Source organism: Cervus elaphus, chromosome 11 (assembly GCF_910594005.1).
Source record: "Cervus elaphus chromosome 11, mCerEla1.1, whole genome shotgun sequence".
Lineage (NCBI taxonomy): Eukaryota > Metazoa > Chordata > Mammalia > Artiodactyla > Cervidae > Cervus > Cervus elaphus.
In genome coordinates this window covers 6,727,015-6,746,286 of record NC_057825.1, presented here as the reverse complement: position 1 = coordinate 6,746,286, position 19,272 = coordinate 6,727,015, and the positions used below count along the sequence as shown (strand labels likewise).

The 19,272-nt window shown below is 56.4% G+C and overlaps 1 protein-coding gene across 3 annotated transcripts in view; it reads left to right on the top strand.

Annotated features, from left to right (window-relative positions):
* USP20 (ubiquitin specific peptidase 20) overlaps window positions 1-18,057 on the top strand; it is a 42,098-nt gene extending 24,041 nt beyond the window's left edge. For 2 of the 3 annotated variants that reach the window (XM_043916612.1, XM_043916613.1), the window contains exons 10-26: window positions 22-100; window positions 1,925-2,372; window positions 2,893-3,033; window positions 3,381-3,490; window positions 3,778-3,950; window positions 4,595-4,689; window positions 9,917-9,950; window positions 10,130-10,175; window positions 11,322-11,502; window positions 11,703-11,829; window positions 12,351-12,520; window positions 12,601-12,682; window positions 13,653-13,761; window positions 14,621-14,723; window positions 15,815-15,886; window positions 16,398-16,574; window positions 16,708-18,057. In XM_043916612.1, coding sequence (XP_043772547.1) covers window positions 22-100; window positions 1,925-2,372; window positions 2,893-3,033; window positions 3,381-3,490; window positions 3,778-3,950; window positions 4,595-4,689; window positions 9,917-9,950; window positions 10,130-10,175; window positions 11,322-11,502; window positions 11,703-11,829; window positions 12,351-12,520; window positions 12,601-12,682; window positions 13,653-13,761; window positions 14,621-14,723; window positions 15,815-15,886; window positions 16,398-16,558 — 2,131 coding nt within the window. In that variant the 3' untranslated portion in view covers window positions 16,559-16,574; window positions 16,708-18,057. The remainder of the gene's footprint in view (window positions 1-21; window positions 101-1,924; window positions 2,373-2,892; window positions 3,034-3,380; window positions 3,491-3,777; window positions 3,951-4,594; window positions 4,690-9,916; window positions 9,951-10,129; window positions 10,176-11,321; window positions 11,503-11,702; window positions 11,830-12,350; window positions 12,521-12,600; window positions 12,683-13,652; window positions 13,762-14,620; window positions 14,724-15,814; window positions 15,887-16,397; window positions 16,575-16,707) is intronic. The other variant, XM_043916614.1, reaches the window with a different exon arrangement.
* The last annotated feature ends 1,215 nt before the right edge of the window (window positions 18,058-19,272 follow it).

Genomic DNA, 19,272 nt, shown 5'->3' with positions numbered 1-19,272 from the left:
ATGGATTTGGTCTTCCTACAGCCCCAGCTACGTGGTTCCCACCAGCCTGTCCCACGGGATCAAGTTGGTCAACCCAATGTTCCGAGGCTATGCCCAGCAGGTAGGCCATCTGAGCTGCCCTGGGAGATACCCAGGGCTGTAAACCAAGATCAGTGTGGAGAAGACCAGGGGTTTGCTTTGCCAGGCGGGACTTCTGGACCAGACTTGCTGCTCGAGCCCTTCATGGGTGCAAGGACCTCAGAGCCTCCCAGCAACCTTCTGGTGTTCTCCCCACCCAACAGATAGGGAGACTGAGGTTCAGCGGGCAAGTCCTCACCCAGTGACCACGTGCCAGTTACATAGCTGGTACAAGGCAGAGGGGAGAGTTGACCTCAGGCAGCCTTGATTCTGGGCATGTGTACCTCCAACTACTCACATTGGCCCATGCTTTCTCCTTCCCTGAACCACAGGCAAATTTCACTTTTAGTAAACTAGGCATTTTGATGGCGAGTTTCTGTAAATCTAGAGAACCCCTCTAGAATCAGTGGTATCTTTCTATGGCATAAATTCACAGACTCACGGTGAAGCAGAATGCAGCCACACACTTCCTGCTGCCCCGAGCTAACCATTCAGGTGACCCAGGTCCTACTCCAGATGGGGTCTCGCTGCTGGGCTTGCAGCTGGGGCCGAACCTGCTTGACACTCTGCTGACGAAATCCACCCAGAGCCGGCCCCTCCCTCGGCTAGAACTGAGAAAACAAGGCCCCTCTCTCCATGTCAGCAAGCTGAGGCTTTGGGTGTGCGGCTGGCTCTGGCCATTGCATAGTTGCAGCCTCGTGTGGGTGGGATGTGGGCCCTAGGGGCTGCTTCTGACATCCAGGTCAGGGACTGTGAGGGACAGGACTGGACTTTGAACCCAGTGGCCCTGCATGGGCACCAGGGGCCCCCAGCTGCCCGCGGCCCGCCACCATCATCTTCTGACCTTCTGAAGCACCTCCTGTGTGCACCGCTCCTGCCTGGGCCAGTGGGCAAGGCTGTGCCAGAGGCCTCGCTGCCCTGGCTCCCCCTGGGCTTGCGTCCTCGTCACAGAGTAGTCAGAGTAACAGCAGCACTGCTGGGATCAGAGGCCCAGGCAGCCTGCAGGGGCAGCTCTGTCCTGCCCACTTCCTGTCCGGGCCACTGAGTCGTGCCCAGGCCTGTGGGACGCCTGTCCCTCCTGCCACAAGTCACGGGAAGGCATGGGCACCGGGGCTGGCGAAGGGCCAGAGAAGCAGAGAGCGCCAGGGGCGGGTTAAGATTATTGGTGGCCTGGCCTGCCAGCTGGCGTTGCTGCCCACAAAACTCAGCTGGGCGCTCACATGCACACACCCCCACGGCGTCACCTGTGTGCTACTCAGCTCTGTGCTCACACTCACTTCCCCTCCTTTTGGGAGCAAGGAGAGTTTCATGGCTGAACGCTTACATCCACTGTCTCCCGTGCTGAGTCAGAAGCAGGGCTGCAGAGCGGGAGCCTGGAGTCAGGCAGACCTGGGTCACCCCGTCCACTCTGCCACTTCAGAGCGCGAGACCTGGGAAGGGTCAGCTGGCCTCCCAGCCTTTGCGTCCTCTGTAGAAGGGGTGGAGAAGGAAATGGCAACCCACTCCAGTATTCTTGCCTAGAGAATCCCGTGGACAGAGGAGCCTGGTGGGCTGCTGTCCATAGGGTCGCCCAGAGTCAGACATGACTGAAGCGACTTAGCATGCATGCATGCACTGGAGAAGGAAATGGCAACCCACTCCAGTGTTCTTGCCTGAAGAATCCCAGGGACAGAGGAGCCTGGTGGGCTGCCGTCTACGGGGTCGCACAGAGTTGGACACGACTGAAATGACTTAGCAGCAGCAGAAGGGGGTCAGGTGGGCCCTGCAGGGAAGGGGTGCCCATGCTGAGGCCGCCCTGGAATTCCAGGACACCCAGGAATTCTTGCGCTGCCTGATGGACCAGCTGCACGAGGAGCTCAAGGAGCCCGTGGTGGCCACAGCGGCAGCGCTGACCGAGGCGCGGGACTCGGACTCGAGCGACACGGATGAGAAGCGAGAGGGCGACCGGAGCCCCTCAGAGGACGAGTTCCTGTCGTGCGACTCCAGCAGCGACCGCGGCGAGGGCGACGGGCAGGGCCGCAGCGGCGGAGGCTCCCGGGCCGAGGCGGAGCTGCTGATGGCGGACGAGGCGGGCCGCGCCATCTCCGAGAAGGAGCGCATGAAGGACCGCAAGTTCTCCTGGGGCCAACAGCGCACCAACTCGGAGCAGGTGGACGAGGACGCCGACGTGGACACCGCCATGGCTGCCTTGGAGCAGCAGCCCCCGGAGACGGAGCAACCTTCCCCGCGCTCCACCAGTCCCTGCCGGACGCCAGGTACCAGCCAGCCGCCGGGGAACCGCGGCCCCGTTGGACCCCAGCCCTTACCCTGGGGGGCTTAGTAGGGAAAGAATCTGCCTGCAGTGCAGGAGACCTGGGTTTGATCGCTGGATCCGGAAGGTCTCCTGGAGAAGGGAATGGCAACCCACTCCAGTATCCTCGCCTGGAGAGTCCCATGGACTGAGGAGCCTACAGTCCATGGGGGTCGCAAAGAGTTGGACACGACTGAGCGACTAACACTAGGGGGCTGCCCTCCCACTAGACCTGGCCTCTGCGTGAGCAGCCAGGTGAATAGCATGTCACTTGGTTGAGAAAGAGTGAGATAGGAGCCCGCCCTGAGTTCAAGCCCCCACCGGGAATGGGAAGTGTGTGGACACATGTCCTGTGTAGGGACTGGGGAGTGGGCTGGGCTCGGTTCAGGCCTTGGTGCCCCTCGGAGGCGCCGGAGGTCTTCCTGACCAGGCCGGGGGCTGGCCCAGCCGCCCAGCACGGTCCCCCTCGCTCTGTCCGCCCCCAGAGCCGGACAACGAGGCGCACATGCGCAGCACCTCCCGGCCCTGCAGCCCCGTCCACCACCACGAGGGCCACGCCAAGCTGGCCAGCAGCCCTCATCGTGCGAGCCCCGTGAGGATGGGGCCGGCCTACGTGCTCAAGAAAGGTTCGGAGGCGCGGGCAGGTGGAGAGGGGAAGCGGGCAGGGCCTCGCCGCCTGGAGCTCGGGGCGGGGCACGGGGGCGGAGGTTGCGCCCCTGGCGGCGGTGTTTAGTTTGCGAACACTTGCTGCCAGGGGCTGTGCCGCGCGCCCTTCACGCGGTGTCTCTGAGCCGTCCTGACATGGCTGGGTCCTGAGTTGTGGGGGGAGGCCTCCCACAGACCCAGGAGGTGGCGCGGGAGCCGGTCACGTGACTCGTAGAGGCGCGACCCCCCAGCGCCCGCCCCTAGCTCCCCGGGCAGGCGGGAGGGGCGGGGCCTAGTCCCAGGTCTAGCCCAGACGCGGTGCCCCCAGCCCAGGTCCCCGGCAGCCGGCGGCGGAAGGAGCAGAGCTACCGCAGCGTCATCTCAGACATCTTCGACGGCTCCGTCCTCAGCCTCGTGCAGTGTCTCACCTGTGACCGGGTGGGTGCCCCGCGGGGAGGGGAGCGATGCACGGGGCTTTCCACTCAGCTTGGGGCTGGGGCACTGGCTCTCCGCCCGGTACCCCCCACCCTGCATCTCTCTAGAGGCGGGCCCTGGTCGTGGGGCTCCCCATGTCCCAGGAATGGGGAGCAGGCTCTCTGTCCCACACCTGTCACCTGGCAGCCGGGGTCTGGGGTCAAGACCCAGCCTGGTCTGGGCAGGGCAGAACCTGGCAGGTGGAGAGCCAGGCTGACCTTCAACCTTCCCCTCCCACCCCCCGCCCCCAGGTGTCCACCACGGTGGAGACATTCCAGGACCTGTCACTGCCCATTCCTGGCAAGGAGGACTTGGCCAAACTCCACTCGGCCATCTACCAGAACGTGCCAGCCAAGTCGGGCACCTGCGGGGACAGCTATGCTGCCCAGGGCTGGCTCGCCTTTATTGTGGAGTATATCCGACGGTGTGTCCACCTCCCCGCCTGCTGGAAGACATAACCACCCTTGGCCTGGTCTCCTGGAGCTGGCAGCCTGACGGCCGACAGACCTTTAACAGCAAAATACTAGCTTTGACAAGGATGAGGGTGTAGTTCGGAAGGGGCTTGAGGCTGAAGCATGCTCAGGAGTTAGCATGTTCTGTGGCCGTACTGAGGTGGCCTGGTTTGAGCCGGGCCGTGGATTGGAAGGCAGTAGTGATGGGGAGAGTGACCCGGTGGCAGCTAGAAAGGAGGGCGGTGGCTGAGTGAGGGCCTGGCCCTGCAGGGAGAGCGGGTGGGCTTTCTGGAGCCCCCACTGTGTTCCACGAAGCCTGCTTTACCCTCCTGATGTCAGGAACCTGTGCTCTGCCCTGAAGACAGGCCAGCATGGCCAGGACCTCTTCACAGACAGGGGAGGCAAGACTCAGGGGGAGGTGATGTCACCCTCGCAAGGACACTGGCTGGTGGTCCCAGGTTTCTGGCTCCAGACCTCAGCTCACTCCATGCACCAGGCCAGGCTACCTCTCTCAACCTAAACAGACCTCAGCCCCCAGGCCCCCATGTCTTACTCTTGCCAAGAGCCTGGCAGCAACCCCCACCACCATACATACACTCCCTTTCTGTCTCTGTAGGTTTGTGGTATCCTGTACCCCTAGCTGGTTTTGGGGGCCAGTCGTCACCCTGGAAGACTGCCTGGCTGCCTTCTTTGCTGCTGATGAGCTGAAGGGTGAGTGGACCGGGCTGGAACGGGGCTGGGGTGGCTGGGTCAGCATACAGTTCAAGGTTTCTGGGACGCAGTCTCAGTGCCTCACCCCTGCCTACTGGGCTGGGTCTGGGACTGCATACTCTCGCAGTCCCACCACCTTGAAGCTCTTAGGGGTTCCCTTATTTTCTTTTATTTACTAATTTGGCAGACAAAAAGGATAGCGTTCTTTAATTTTGTGTTTCCTTGATTATTGATAACCTCAAACATTTAAAAAATACTGACTGTATTTCCCAATTTGAAATTTCCCGTTCCTGTCCTCTTCCTGTTTTTCTCTTCAGTGATTGGCATCTCATTAACCTTTGGGAAAACTCTTTTTAATTTTTAAGTGTGATAAGATATTTATTCCCTTCGGCAGAAGGGAAAGGCTACCCACTCCAGTATTCTGGCCAGGAGAATTCCATGAACTATGCAGTCCATGGGGTTGCAAAGAGTCGGACGCAACTGAGTGACTTTAGCTTAAGATATATATAACATAAAATGTACCATCATGACCACTTTTAAGTGTTCAGTTCAGTGTAGTATTGACTATATACATATTGTCGTGCAACTAATTTCAGACCGTTCTCATCTTGCGGAACTGAAACTCTCTGTCCCTTAAATAGCAGTGCCCTGTCTCCCCTTCCACCAGCCCTGGGCAACCACCATCCTACTTTCTGTCTTTCTGTATTTGACTATTCTAGGTGCCTCAATCCAAGTTGAATCATACAGTGTTTGTCCTTTAGTGACTGGCCTGTGTCTCTTAGCATAACATCCTCAGGGTTCATCCATATTGTAGCAGGTATAGAGTTTCCTTCCTGTTTTAAGGCCGGATAATATTCCATTGTGTGAATAGACCACGTTTTGTTTATTCATCATCTGTCAGTGGACCCTTGGGTTGCTCCCACCTTTTGGCTTTGTGAATAATGCTGCGGTGAACAGGGATGCACAGAATACTCTTTGAGACAGTGATTGCATTTCCTTTAGTTGTATACCCATTAGTGGGATTGCTGGGTTTTGTGATCGTTCTCAAAATTCTGGCTTATTCAAAATTCTCCAAGCCAGGCTTCAACAGTACGTGAACTGTGAACCTCCAGATTTTCAAGCTGGATTTAGAAAAGGCAGAGGAACGAGAGATCAAATTGCCAACATCTGTTGGATCATCGAAAAAGCAGGAGAGTTCCAGAAAAACATCTACTTCTGCTTTATTGACTATGCCAAAGCCTTTGACTATGTGAATCACAACAGACTGTGGAAAATTCTTAAAGAGATGGGAATACCAGACCACCTGACCTGCCTCCTGAGAAATCTGCATGCAGGTCAGGAAGCAACAGTTAGAAGTGGACATGGAACAACAGACTGGTTCCAAATCGGGAAAGGAGTACATCAAGGCTGTATATTGTCACCTGCTTATTTAACTTATATGCAGAGTACATCATGAGAAACACTGGGCTGGATGAAGCACAAGCTGGAATCAAGATTGCCAGGAGAAATATCGATAACCTCAGATACACAGATGATACCACCCTTATGGCAGAAGGCAAAGAAGAACTAAAGAGCCTCTTGATGAACGTGAAAGAGGAGAGTGAAAAAGTTGGCTTAAAACTCAATATTCAGAAAACTAAGACCATGACATCGGGTTCCATCACTTCATGGCAAATAGATGTGGAAACAATGGAAACAGTAACAGACTTTATTTTCTTGGGCTCCAGAATCACTGCAGATGGTGACTGCAGCCATGAAATTAAAAGATGCTTGCTTCTTGGAAGAAAAGCTATGACCAACCTAGACAGCATATTAAAAAACAGATATTATTTTACCAACAAATATCCATCTTGTCAAGGCTATGGTTTTTCCAGGGTCATGTATGGATGTGAGAGTTGGACTATAAAGAAAGGTGAGCACTAAAGAAAAAAAAAAAAAGAAAGGTGAGCACTGAAGAATTGATGCTTTTGAACTGTGGTGTTGAAGAAGACTCTTGAGAGTCCCTTGGACTCAAAGAGATCCAGCCAGTCAATCCTAAAGAAAACCAGTCCTGAATATTCATTGGAAGGACTGATGCTGAAGTTGAAACTCCAATACTTTGGCCACCTGATGCTAAGAACTGACTCATTGGAAAAGACCCTGATGCTGGGAAAGATTGAAGGCAGGAGGAGAAGGGGATGAAAGAGTATGAGATGGTTGGATCACATTACCGACTTGATGAACATGAGTTTGAGTAAGCTCTGGGAATTGTTGATGGACAGGGAAGCCTGGCGTGCTGCAATCCATTGGGTCACAAAGAGTCAGACATGACTGAGTGACTGAACTAAACTGAATGATTGTTCTATTAATTGTTTTATTTTTTTGAGGAACTACTATGCCATCTTCCATAATAGCTGCTGATCTACAGTCCCACTAATAGTGCACAAGGGTTCTCTTTTCTCTACATCCTTGCCAAAACTTGTATTCTCTTGTCTCTTTAAAAAATCTCTTTCTGGGATTTCCCTGGTGGTCCAGTGGTTAGGCCTCCACACTTTCACTCCTTGAGGGCCTGAGTTCAGTCCCTTGTCGGGGAATTAGGATCCCACAAGCTGTGTGATGCAGCTAAAAATAAATACACAAGTAAGTTTTAAAAATTGAAAAGCTAAAAAAAAAAAAAAAAAAAAAAATTGAAAAGCTTTCTTTTTGATGATAACTATTCTAACAGGTGTGGGGTGATAACACATTGTGTTTTTCATTAGCATTCCATGATGATTAGTCATGTTGAGCATGTTTTATGTACCTGTTGGCCATCTGTATATCTTCTTTGGAAAAATGCCTGTTTAGGTCCTCTGCCCATTTCTAAGTGATACTGTTTGTGGTTTGCTATTGACTTGCATGAATTCTTTATATATTTTGGATGTTAACCTCTAATCTGATATATGATTTCTAAAATATTTTCTCCCATCCTGTAGATCCCCTCCTCATTTTGTTGTTTGTTTTTTTGCTGTGCAGAAGCTTTTTAGTTTGATGTAGTCCCACCTGTTTATTTTTGCTAATAAAAAATTCTATCCAAAAAAAATCACTGCTAAGACCAATGTCCATGAACTTTTTTTCCTTCTGTTTTCTTGCAGAAGTGTTACAGTGTCAGATCTTATGTTTAAGTCTTTAACTAATTTCAAGTTTATTTTTGTGAGTAGTGTAAGATGGGGTACAATTTCATTCTTTTGCATGTGAATATCCAGTTTTCCCAACACTGTTTATTGAAAAGATTATCTTTTCCCCATTGAGTATTTTGGCACCCTTGTCAAATATTAGTTGACCATATATGCATGGGTTTACCTCTGGCCTCTCAATTCTGTTCGTCATTCTATGTATCTGTTTTTATGCCAGTACCATACTGTTTAATGACTAAACTTGTAGTAGAGTTTGAAATCAGGAAATGTGATGCCTCCAGCTTTGTTCTTTCTCAAGATTCTTTTGTTTATTTGGGATCTTTTGTAGTTCCATGTGAATTTTAGGATTTTTTCCTATATCTATAACAACATCATTGGATTGCATTGAATCTATAGATGGGTTTGGGTAGTATGGACATTTTAACCGTATTTATCATTCTGCCCCATGACCACAGGATATCTTTCCATTTATCTGTGTCATTGTGTGGGAACAACTCAGTATTCCTGAGTTGTATCCTACCATTTAACTTGATTTTGACATTTTCTACTTAGAGACAGCCTCAGAGTCCAACGTTAGAGACTCAGTCCTACAAGACCTCCCCCTCCCCAACTTCAGACGCCAGTCACAAGTGCAAGTTGTCACCCGGGCTTCTGACCAAGTGTCTGCAGATGGGGAGTTCCAACAGCCCCCTCCTGGGGTTCAGTTAGAGCAGCTTGAGCAGCTTGCAGAACTCAGAGAAGCGTTTTATTACTAGACAACTGGTTTATTATGAATATAAAAGGATGTGACTTAGGAAGAGCCAGATGGAAGAGGTGCATCGGGCAGGTCATGCGGGAAGCTGTGTGGTATTTCCTTTCAGATTTTCCATTTCCTCATAATTCAGTCTGGGTAGGTTTTATATTTCTAGGAATTCATCCGTTTCTTCTAGGTTATCCAATTTGTTGGTGTATAGTTCATCAATATAAAGTCTCTTATGATCCTTTATATTTCTACAGTGTCAGTTGTATATCTGATCTTTCATTTATAATTTTGTTTGCGCCCTCTCTCTTTTTTGTTGGTTAAACTGGCTAAAGATTTGTTAATTTTGTTTCTCTTTTCGAAAAAAAAACCCAAAAACTCAGTTTCATTGGGTTTTTTCCCTATTGTCTTTCTAGTTTCATTTATTTCTGCTTCAATCTTTATGATCTCCTTTCTCCTGCTAACTTTGGGTTTAGTTTGTTCTTTTTCTGATTGCTTAAGGTGCAAAATAGATTGGGAACTTTCTTTTTTTGCTTTTGTTGCCTTCCATAAGTGCTAGCATGTTGTATCTTCATTTCTGTCTCAGAATACTTTCTGATTTCCTTTGGATTTCTTCTTTGACCCATCAGTTGTTCAGGAATGTGTTGTTTAATTTCCACATATTTGTGGAAATTTTTAGGTTTCCTCCTATTACTGGTTTTTAGTTTCATACCATTGTGGTTGGAAAAGATACTAGGTATGATTTTGGGCTTCTTAAATATGTTGGGGTTTATTACTGTGAGCCAACATAAGATCTATTCTGGAGAATGTCTGTGTGCACTTCTGAAGAACAGGTATTCTAGTGCTGGTGGACGGAATGTTCTGTTTATGTCTGTTAGGTCCATTTGGTCTCTAGTGTTATTCAGGTCTGCTGTTCCTTGATTAATTTTCTGTCTGGATGATCTGTCAAAGTTTCCAACTGTTACTGAATCGCTGTGTATTTCTCCCTTCAGCTGTGCCTTAGATGGTCAGGCGCTCCAGTGTTGTTCACAGCTGTTACGTCCTCCTGATGATCGGACCTCTTTATCACTGTATGGTGACCCTCTTTGTCTCTTGTAACTGATTTTGGCTGAAAGTATTTTATCTGATATAAGTACAGCCACTCCTGCTCTCTTGTGGTTACCACTGCATAGAATATTGTTTTCCATCCCTTCCCTTTTAACTTCTGTGTGTCCTTGAAGATAAAACACAGATCTCTTGTAGGCAGCATGGTGTGGTTCTGCTTCTAAGTCATTGTGTGCACTTCTCCACCGTGTCCCATCCTTTCTAACCTTTGTCTCTTTGTTTTACTGCCCAGGTGACAACATGTACAGCTGTGAACGGTGTAAAAAGTAAGTGTGTGCATTCTGGAGGCTTCTCCTCACCTTCTTGTCTGCATCTGTGGTCCACACACTTCCCCCTGGCCTTCCCCAGAGAACGCGACCCCACGGAGTGCCTGGGGTGGGAGGGGCACTTCCCTACCCCTGGCCCCCTCTCCAGGATGCTCACGTCTCCTGCTCTCTCCTCCCAGGCTACGCAACGGGGTGAAGTACTGTAAGGTCTTGCGGTTGCCGGAGGTGAGTGGGCAGCTCCCCGCCCCCTCGGCCTGCTGGGCCTTCTCCACACCATGCACAGTGCCGTGCAGGGCAGTGGCTGACCCCCTCCCAGACCCAGGAGACCTGTGGAGACTCTGCTGCTGAGTCTTGAGAGACCTCCCCACCCCCACCACCCCCCCAGCCCCGGGAGGGTCTGGCTGACCCCAGGAAGGTTCGTTGTGCAGTGTGTAACGCGGAGCCCAGTTCTTTCATCCCTCAGCACGCCTTGTGAGGGCAGGAGGCGGGTGTGGGGGCGCCGAGCTCACCCTCTGGGGTGAGGCCGAGGCAGGGCTGCTGGGAAGGCCTTTCTGAGGAAGTGGTGTCTGAGTGGGGCCTGCGGACGTAGGCAGGTGTTGGCCTGGTGGAGCGAGACCGGGGGAGGAACCGGTGGGGGAGACCTTGAAGCAGAAATGGGCCTGGCTGAGGCCTGTGGCTGCGATGAGAGGTGTGTGTGACCCAAGACACAGGTGCCGGGGTTGGCTCAGCCGGTCTGGGGGGAGCCTTGGCCGAGAAGCCTTCTACAAGTCGGCACCCACAGAGCTGGTGATTAGGGTTCTTTGGGTGGTCGGTGCGATGGGCCAGTGACAGCTTCTTGTCCAGACCAGCCCAGTGTTGGAGGACAGCCCTTCCCAGTCCTGGCGGTGCAGCCCAGTCACACCTACTACCTCTGGGGGCTGGAGGCTGGCCTGGGCCCACTCCCACCCATGGTTCTTTTTTTTTATTTTAATGGCTGTATTAAAGGCTGTTAATCTAAAATATAACCAAGTTACAAGTAGTCAGTAAGGATTTTCCATCCTTGAAAACATGTATCGAAGAAAGGGAGGCTGCTCAGACACTCAGGGTGGCCAGCTGGGGTGGGCAGCACACCCCCAGGCACGTTCTTTGATGTGTTCACACGGAGTCAAGGGCCGGACCATCAGCCGGGCCCGGCCTCCGCAAGGCTGTAGCCACTTTCTTGTAGTGACCTGGGGAGCAGGGCCTGAGTGGGTCACGCAGTGGGTTGGGTGGGGTGGGGGGGTAGGGGGGGTCCCGGAGCCCTGACTCCAGACCTCCATCAGGTGCCTGGGGTCATGGGCCCCTGGCCAGCCCACAAATGACCAGCATCTCTCCCCCCGCAACCCACCTCAGATCCTGTGCATTCACCTGAAGCGCTTTAGGCACGAGGTCATGTACTCTTTCAAGATCAGCAGCCACGTGTCCTTCCCCCTCGAGGGCCTTGACCTGCGCCCCTTCCTCGCCAAGGAGTGCACGTCCCAGATCACCACCTATGACCTCCTCTCGGTCATCTGCCACCATGGCACGGCAGGCAGTGAGTCTGCGCCCGCCCCTCACCCGCCCCTGCCCCGACCCCGCCCCTCACCCGCCCCTGCCCCGACCCCGCCCCTCACCCGCCCCTGCCCCGACCCCGCCCCTCACCCGCCCCTGCCCCGACCCCGCCCCTCACCCGCCGCTGCCCAGACCCCGGCCCATCCCCCCGGGCTTCCGTCATGGCCTGAGTCTCCCCCGCAGGTGGCCACTATATCGCCTACTGCCAGAACGTGATCAACGGGCAGTGGTATGAGTTCGACGACCAGTATGTCACCGAGGTCCACGAGACGGTGGTGCAGAACGCTGAGGCCTACGTGCTCTTCTACAGGTGCGGCTCATGCAGCGTGCCGGGGCCCTGCCCAGCAACCTGCGGGCCTAGCGTCCCGCACCACCTCCACGGGACTTCACCTGGGTGCAGGCGGGGAGCCTGCGAGGGCTTTAGGCCAGGGAGGAGTGAGGATTGGGGGTTTTAGAAAGAGCCTGTTGCTCTGGCTGCTGTGGGGAAAGCCGGAAGCCCACGTAGTTGAGTTGGGTTTTCTGCAGTGGTCCTGGTGGGAGATGATGACGCTGGAACTCTGGCAGGGGTGGTGGGGCCTATGAGATGCAGAGGGTGCTGAGATGTGGAGGGCGCTGAGATGAGGTATGCTGAGATAGGGAAGGGTGCTGAGATGCAGGAGGGATGCTGAGACATGGAGTGTGCTGAGATGAGGAGGGTCCTGAGATATGGAGGGGTGCTGAGATGCGGAGGGTGCTGAGATGTAGAGGGGTGCGAAGGGGCCTGAAATGCGGGGCTTCCTGCATGGGGCGTGGCTCCCACTCCTGATCCTCCCTCGTCCCACCCCACCCCAGGAAGAGCAGCGAGGAAGCTGTGCGCGAGCGGCAACAGGTGGTGTCCCTGGCCGCCATGCGGGAGCCCAGCCTGCTGCGGTTCTATGTGTCCCGGGAGTGGCTTAACAAGTTCAACACCTTCGCCGAGCCAGGGCCCATCACCAACCACACGTTCCTCTGCTCCCACGGAGGTGAGGCGGCCTTTTTTGTGCCAGGGGTGGGGCAGGGTAGGGCTGGTAGGTCCAGCTCCCCCGCGTGCCTTCCTCCGCAGGGATCCCGCCCAACAAATATCACTACATCGACGACCTGGTGGTGATCCTGCCGCAGAACGTGTGGGAGCACCTTTACAACAGGTACGGCGCCCGCAGCGTCCTCTTCTGTCCAGGCTGGGCAGAAGAGGAGGGCCGGGGAGGGGTGCCTCCTTGATCCCACGCTGTCCTCACCCCCACAGCAGAGCAGCATGGAAGCGGTTTGTGGTGGGGGTGGGGCTCCCCCTTGCAGCCGTGTCTGCCTGGGGCATCCAGCCAGACCCTCCCAGGCACAGGGGACAGAAGCCTGGCCAAAGAGAGCATGCGGTTCCCTCGCAGTCTCTTGTGGGGCTGCTGGCTGCAGGGCGGGCTGGTAGATGTCTCTCCCCACCCCGCGCCTCGCTTGGGGCCATAAACACCTGCTGCCTGGGGCCCTCCAGTTCAAGTCCCTGAAGAGCCTGTGGATCTCTCATGGAGCGGCAAGCCCCTGCCCAGGCTCGGGTCACTCTGCACGCGGCAGGCGGGCTGTGCCATCGTGGGGTGATCACATAGATGGGGAGGGAGAGGCTGCGGAGTCCCAGGTGCCCCCACTCCTTGGAGTGGCTCGACCCCACCCACTGGCAGGTCAGACGTGGCCTGTGCCCTGATGGATGGGTTAGAACCCCACCAGAGCATCCCCAGGCCCGGTGGAGAAGCCCCCCACCTGCCTGCAGAAGGACCTGCAGCCTTCCTTCGACATTGTCCTTTAGAGTCAGGTCAGGCGGGCTTCGGCCACCGTGGCCACTGCCCAGCGGCAAGGACAAGAAGCCAGAGTGTTGAACGGTCCTCGTGAGCACACAAGCACATATTTGTGACGCCCCTGCCCTGGGGCGGCGCGCAAATGCGGGGGCAGCCCCGCCAGTCAAGTGGGGAAGGTGAGCTGAGTCAACAGGCCGTGTGCAGGGTGCTGAGGGAGCCCGAGGCCTGGGCCAGGGCCGCACTAGGAGACCTCACTTTCTGGCAGGTTCTGCTGCCTCCCCCAGCGGGGCCCTCCCCTCAGGACTCGTGTCTCTCTCTCCCGCCCACCCGGGTGCAGGTTTGGGGGTGGCCCCGCCGTGAACCATCTGTACGTGTGCTCCATCTGCCAGGTGGAGATCGAGGCTCTGGCCAAGCGCAGGCGGGTGGAGATCGACACCTTCATCAAGGTGCGTGGGGCGGGGGAGCCGGGCAGCTGGGACGGAAGAGCCCAGTGCAGTCAGGCTCAGGTGGGAGCCTTGTTCTGTAGGAGACCAGAGGGCCAGAGGCCAGGCCAGATGGTGAAGGGGTTCACCAGAGGGAAGGGTCAGGTTTAGTAAGTTCAGGTGCCTCCGCTCAGGGGACTCCACGCAGCTATTAAAGGATGGGTGCTGCTGCTTGGGGATGGATGGTTCTTTACTGTGCCGGTGGTAGGATGTTTAGCAACTTCCCAACCTCTGCCCACTTGATGCCCGTGACAGCAAAAATGACCCCCAGATGTGGGCAGGTGTTCCCCCGGGAAAACCGGGCTCTGTGAACTGACATGGAAGGGCGCATTGAGTGAAAACAGCAAGTTGCAAGATGGGACCCAGTATGATCCCGTTTAGGAGAAAGACTCCTGCAGGTCCACCGGGGTGTGTGAGAACCAAGACCCCTGGTGCTGCTCACAGGGGTGGGACCCAGGGGCCCTCCATCATTTGTTAGTCCGGGGTTGGACGTTAGACACCCGGCTTCGTGGCTGTTAAAAAATGATATGTCCGGCTAGTTAAGGAGTGAGCAGGGGACCAGGTTCTGTTCAGTGCAGGGAGGGGAACAGCGTCTGCCGTGCGATCTCAGCTGGGTTTTTACAAAGTCACTAACGAGACTCATCCAAGTGTTAGCCGCAGTCATCGGCATGCTGGGAGCATGGCGGAGAGGGTTCTTTTCTTTGAACTCCTCTGGTGGTTTGAAACTTTCTCTGGGTGTCCGGTGTTTTGTAAGAGTCCGGGGCAGGGCCCAAGGAGGGTTGGATGTTCTCGCTGACCCTCCCCTCGGCCCCGTCCTGCCCAGCTGAACAAGGCATTCCAGGCGGAGGAGTCGCCCAGCGTCATCTACTGCATCAGCATGCAGTGGTTCCGAGAGTGGGAGGCCTTTGTCAAGGGCAAGGACAACGGTGAGTCCGGGGGACCTGGCCCGTGCCCTGCCACTCCCCGCACTGGCAGGGACTTGGGGCTTGTCCACCTCCTGGGAGTGTCCCAGGAGGCTTCGGCTGGCGCGCCTGGGTCTGAGCCTGACCCACAAGTTTTTGGTGCCTCCCTTTCCAGCGCTTGCCCTCTGCTCGGAGCACAGGTGCTCTCCCCGCCCCATGCTGGGATCAGGTCCCCGCCCCGGCCGGGCCTTCTGGTTGCAGCAGGACAGGAGCTATCTCATGCTGCCTGTTCCGCCCCTGCCCCTCTGCCCCAAGGTGACCTCGTGCCCTTCCTCCTGCCAGGCCCTATCCTCTGGGGACTCCGTGGCCCTAAGCAGTAGATGTTAGTTGTTGGATGGCTTCAGACTCTTAGGACTTGGACGCTGTGTTCTCCAGTCACAGAGGTGGAGACAGCGGGGCCATCCATTGAGACCCCGGGCTCGCTCACCTGCACGCGGCTGTCTCCCCACCCCTTGAGTCCCACCCTCGACTCCCAGACCAGGGTTTGGAGTCTAGCGGGGTCAGCAGAGCCAGGAGCCTCTGAACACTGGATGTTCATTTCACCCTTTCAAGCATAAGCGCTGGACAGGACATGGGGAAAGGAGGGGTGCCGCACTGCCATCCACATACCCCCACCCCCCACAGCGGCTTCGATTGATCAGGAACCCGGCTCCAGAGTTGCAGCCCCATCTTGGGCCCAGGCTCTCAGATGAGGGCAGTGTCCAACTGACACTGGACGTCTGTCTTCCCCCTCCACCCCTGCCCCAAGCTAGGGTCTGAAACTGGGGCCTGTGTCCTCAGAATTCCCCTCTGCCGGGTCCAGGGACACCATGAGTGCCTCCAGCTCTTAGACTCGTATAGATGAGCCTTGGGAGCCCTGAGCACCTCACCCCAAAAGACCTTGACCCTCACTCCGGGGGCCCAGCACCGCCTCTCCAGGGTCACAGGTGTGACCTCACACCTGGAGAGCGTCTCTCATCTGCTGGGAGTTGGAGGCACCCACTGGCTGGGGACTGGGTTTCTGCGCACCGCTGCAGAGGCCCAGAGGCCCTGAGCCCACGCCGTGTCTGTTGCAGAGCCCCCGGGGCCCATTGACAACAGCAGGATCGCACAGGTCAAAGGAAGCGGCCACGTCCAGCTGAAGCAGGGTGAGGCTCAGCCCTGCCCCGCCTCCTCCCAGCTGGCCGGGCGCCCCTCCTGGCTCCTGGGAGCCCCCTCTTGCCACCTCCTGGCTTCCAGCTCCTCCCAGGAGCCCCCTTCCCCCCGGTCAGGCTGCCACATCCATCCAAGTCCAGGCCCAGGACTTGAGCAGAGTGGTCGAGGTGCTTAGCCTCTGCGTGGGTGCCCCAGCCCCTCTGTTCCCTTCCCATGCCCTCTGCCCCCTCTGCCGCCTCACCTGCCTGTCCTTTTTGCATGACCCCCACCCCAGGAAATGAGGGGCTGCAGCCACAGATGTGCGCTCCGGGGGTCCTCAGGAGATGGACTTTCCCCTGGAAAATCCCAAGATTCCCATTTACACTTTGGCACAGGAGCCCATGGTTGTCCTCCCCCGCCCCCCTTCCTTGGGGCCTGGTGCTCCCAGAGCGCCCCCCGACTGCCAAGGCGGCGGCTCCAGCGAGGGCCAGCCCAGCCTGAGCGGCAGCCCCTCGGGCCCTGCAGGAGCTGACTATGGGCAGATCTCCGAGGAGACCTGGGTGTACCTGAACAACCTCTACGGCGGTGGCCCCGAAATTGCCATCCGCCAGAGCGTGGCTCAGCTCCCGGACCCAGAGAGCTTGCACGGCGAACAGAAGATCGAAGCAGAGACCCGGGCCTTGTGACTCGGTGGGCCAGTCTGTAAGTCCCCTCCTTCCCGGGCAGAGACCCTCCCGTGTCCCCCGAGTGTTGGGGAGCGCCCTGCGTGCACACACCCCTGCCCTGAGGCTGCTCAGAAGGACCTTCTTGAGGGATGACCCAGCTGTCCCCACAGGCCCCCGCCTTTGCCCTCCGCCCTGTGGAGGGTGTGTCTGTCCCCGGAAGAGAGGCCGGCCGCTCTGGAAACTCAGATGTGTAGAGGCAGGAGAGTTGTTTTGGTTCACAGTGAGTAACGCCGAGCTCAGAAATACACCCCCTTCAGGCTTGTTGAAACGACCACGGCTCCGCAGCGTTAACTCGGGTCCCTGCTGTCATGTCGTCGTCGTCACCAAACCTGCCCTCTCGCTGGCTCGGGCCTAGCCATGGTCCCTGGAGCCCTCAAGTTGGGGGCCGTGGCCTCAGGACAGGGGGGTCGTGGAGGGGCTGCTGCTCCTCAGGCGTTGCCCACTGGCACCTGATCCAGCCCCGGGTCAGAGCCCCGAGCAGGGTGCCGCGCGCCTGGCCCTGAGGATGCCACCACCGTGGGTCCCCACGCCAATTCCTGCCGAGGCCCCGCTTCACCCCGCACCTCCCAGTCATCACAGAAGTCTCCAGAATCCTGCTCTCAGCGTTTCTCCCGTAGACTTAACAACTCTGGATTCATTGGCAGTTGGGACACGAGGGCGGGCTTGGCATTCTGTCCGTGGGGACGGTTTCCGGAGGCAACTGTTCCCCTCTCACCCTGCCTCGCCCTGCCCCGGGCATCGCCGGCCACTTGCCCCTGCCAGGGCCCCAGATGGTGCAGCAGGAGTCCCTCGCGTTCCTGGGTCTGCAGTTAATGCAGCTTCCGCAGGGGCGCTGACGCTTCTCCTCACCACACCACCGAGCACGCAGGGCCTCTGGCCCAGGGAGGGGAGGGCCTGGGCCAGCGCACACAGGCGGGTCCCAGAGGGAGTCTTGTAGATGCTGGGAGAGACTGCCGCTGGGGTGCTGGGACCCCTGAGCGCAGCAAGGTGACACGGAAGCCCCTGGACGAAAGAGCCGGGTGGAGAAGCCTGTCTCATCGGGGCCGCAGTGAATGAGGGGCGGGAAGGGGTCCTGGGACCAAAGCCCCCCATCTGCTGTGGCCTTCGGTCTCCGTAGAAGAGATGCCCACGGAACTTGGTGGCCGGCCGCCCTGGCAGAGCCCCTGAAGCTCTCACAGTGTGTCGTTCACGTCTGTGATCTCGTTGCACCCGGATCTGGTTCCTTCCACACTGAGGCAGAGCGAGATGAAAGAGCAGGCCGCTGCTGGAATCTCTGGACATTTGCCGCAGCCCTCTGGAGGTTGGCGCTGCCGCCAGCAGCCACCCCACCCTGCAGAGCCCGGCGGCCGCCTGCTGCCCGTTTTGTGACGTGGACTCCGCCGTGCAGGCTGTACTCGCCCCATGTCTGCGTCCAGCGTGTGCTCAGAGCGTCCCAGTAAACACGTGCCCGCGTCTCTGCATCCTTCGCACTTAATTCTGTTCCTGGGAGGGGTGAGGGAACCCGGCTGCCGTGGGGGAGGGCCGTGGAGCCAGCGTGATGAACGTGACAAGTGACCAGATGTGGCGGAGGGCTCTGCACGGCTCCCCAAGAGGCTGCAGGAGTGGAAGAGGAGACTGCGCTGCTTTCAGCCCCTGTTGGCCTCTGTCCTTCCTTTCCTGGGACGCACCCCGGCCCCAGAGAAGGGGGGTCGGTTGTGGTTGGGGCTTGAGGCCCCCACAGCCCACAGGCCTCTTCCCCTGCTGGGGTCGCACCACGGTCTCCTTGGAGCAGTCAAGAAGCAGGGGTTCTTGCTGGACCCTTCGAGGGCTGCAGTGCCTGGGGTGGGGGTACTGTCTCCTCCCCAGCGGCTGACCTTGGCACCTCTGTCATGGCATTGTGGTTGCTCCTGTCTGGTACCAGGGGCTCCCTGACACTTAAGTGACGCTAGTGTTTTATAGCCTCTGCGGTTTGGGTTGGTTTTGTTTATGCTTTGGGGGTATCGGGGGGAGAGGAGAGCTTGAGATTTTATGTATGACTTTAAACATTTACCTGTAAAATCCCATCAGACGTCATCTGCAGAAACATCTTCGACAGCGTGATAAAACAGGCAGCAGATACCCGCCACCAGGAAGGACTCTTACAGTCCCACTGAAGTCCCTCCAGAGCCTCCGGATCACCCCCACCTGCCCCAGCCCACCCTAGCCCGCCCCAGCCGAAGCTCTTTCCTGCATTTCCTTCAGCCTCAGTTCAGTTCAGTCACTCAGTCGTGTCTGACTCTTTGCGACCCCATGGACTGCAGCATACCAGGCGTTCCTGTCCATCACCAACTCCTGGAGTTTACTCAAACACCCGTCCATCGAGTCGGTGATGCCATCCAACCTCTCACCCTCTGTCGTCCCCTTCTTCTCCCACCTTCAGTCTTGCCCAGCATCAGGGTCTTTTCCACTGAGTCCAGTTTTTGCATCAGGTGGCCAAAGTATTGGAGTTTCAGCTTCAGCATCAGTCCTTCCAACGAATATTCAGGACTGATTTCCTTTAGGATTGACTGGTTTGATCTCCTTGCAGTCCAAGGGACTCTCAAGAGTCTTCTCCAACACCGCAGTTCAAAAGCATCAGTTCTTCGGTGCTCAGCTTTCTTTATAGTCAGTGTCACTCTTCTTTATACTTTGACCATGTGCGTGCTGTGCGTGTGTGT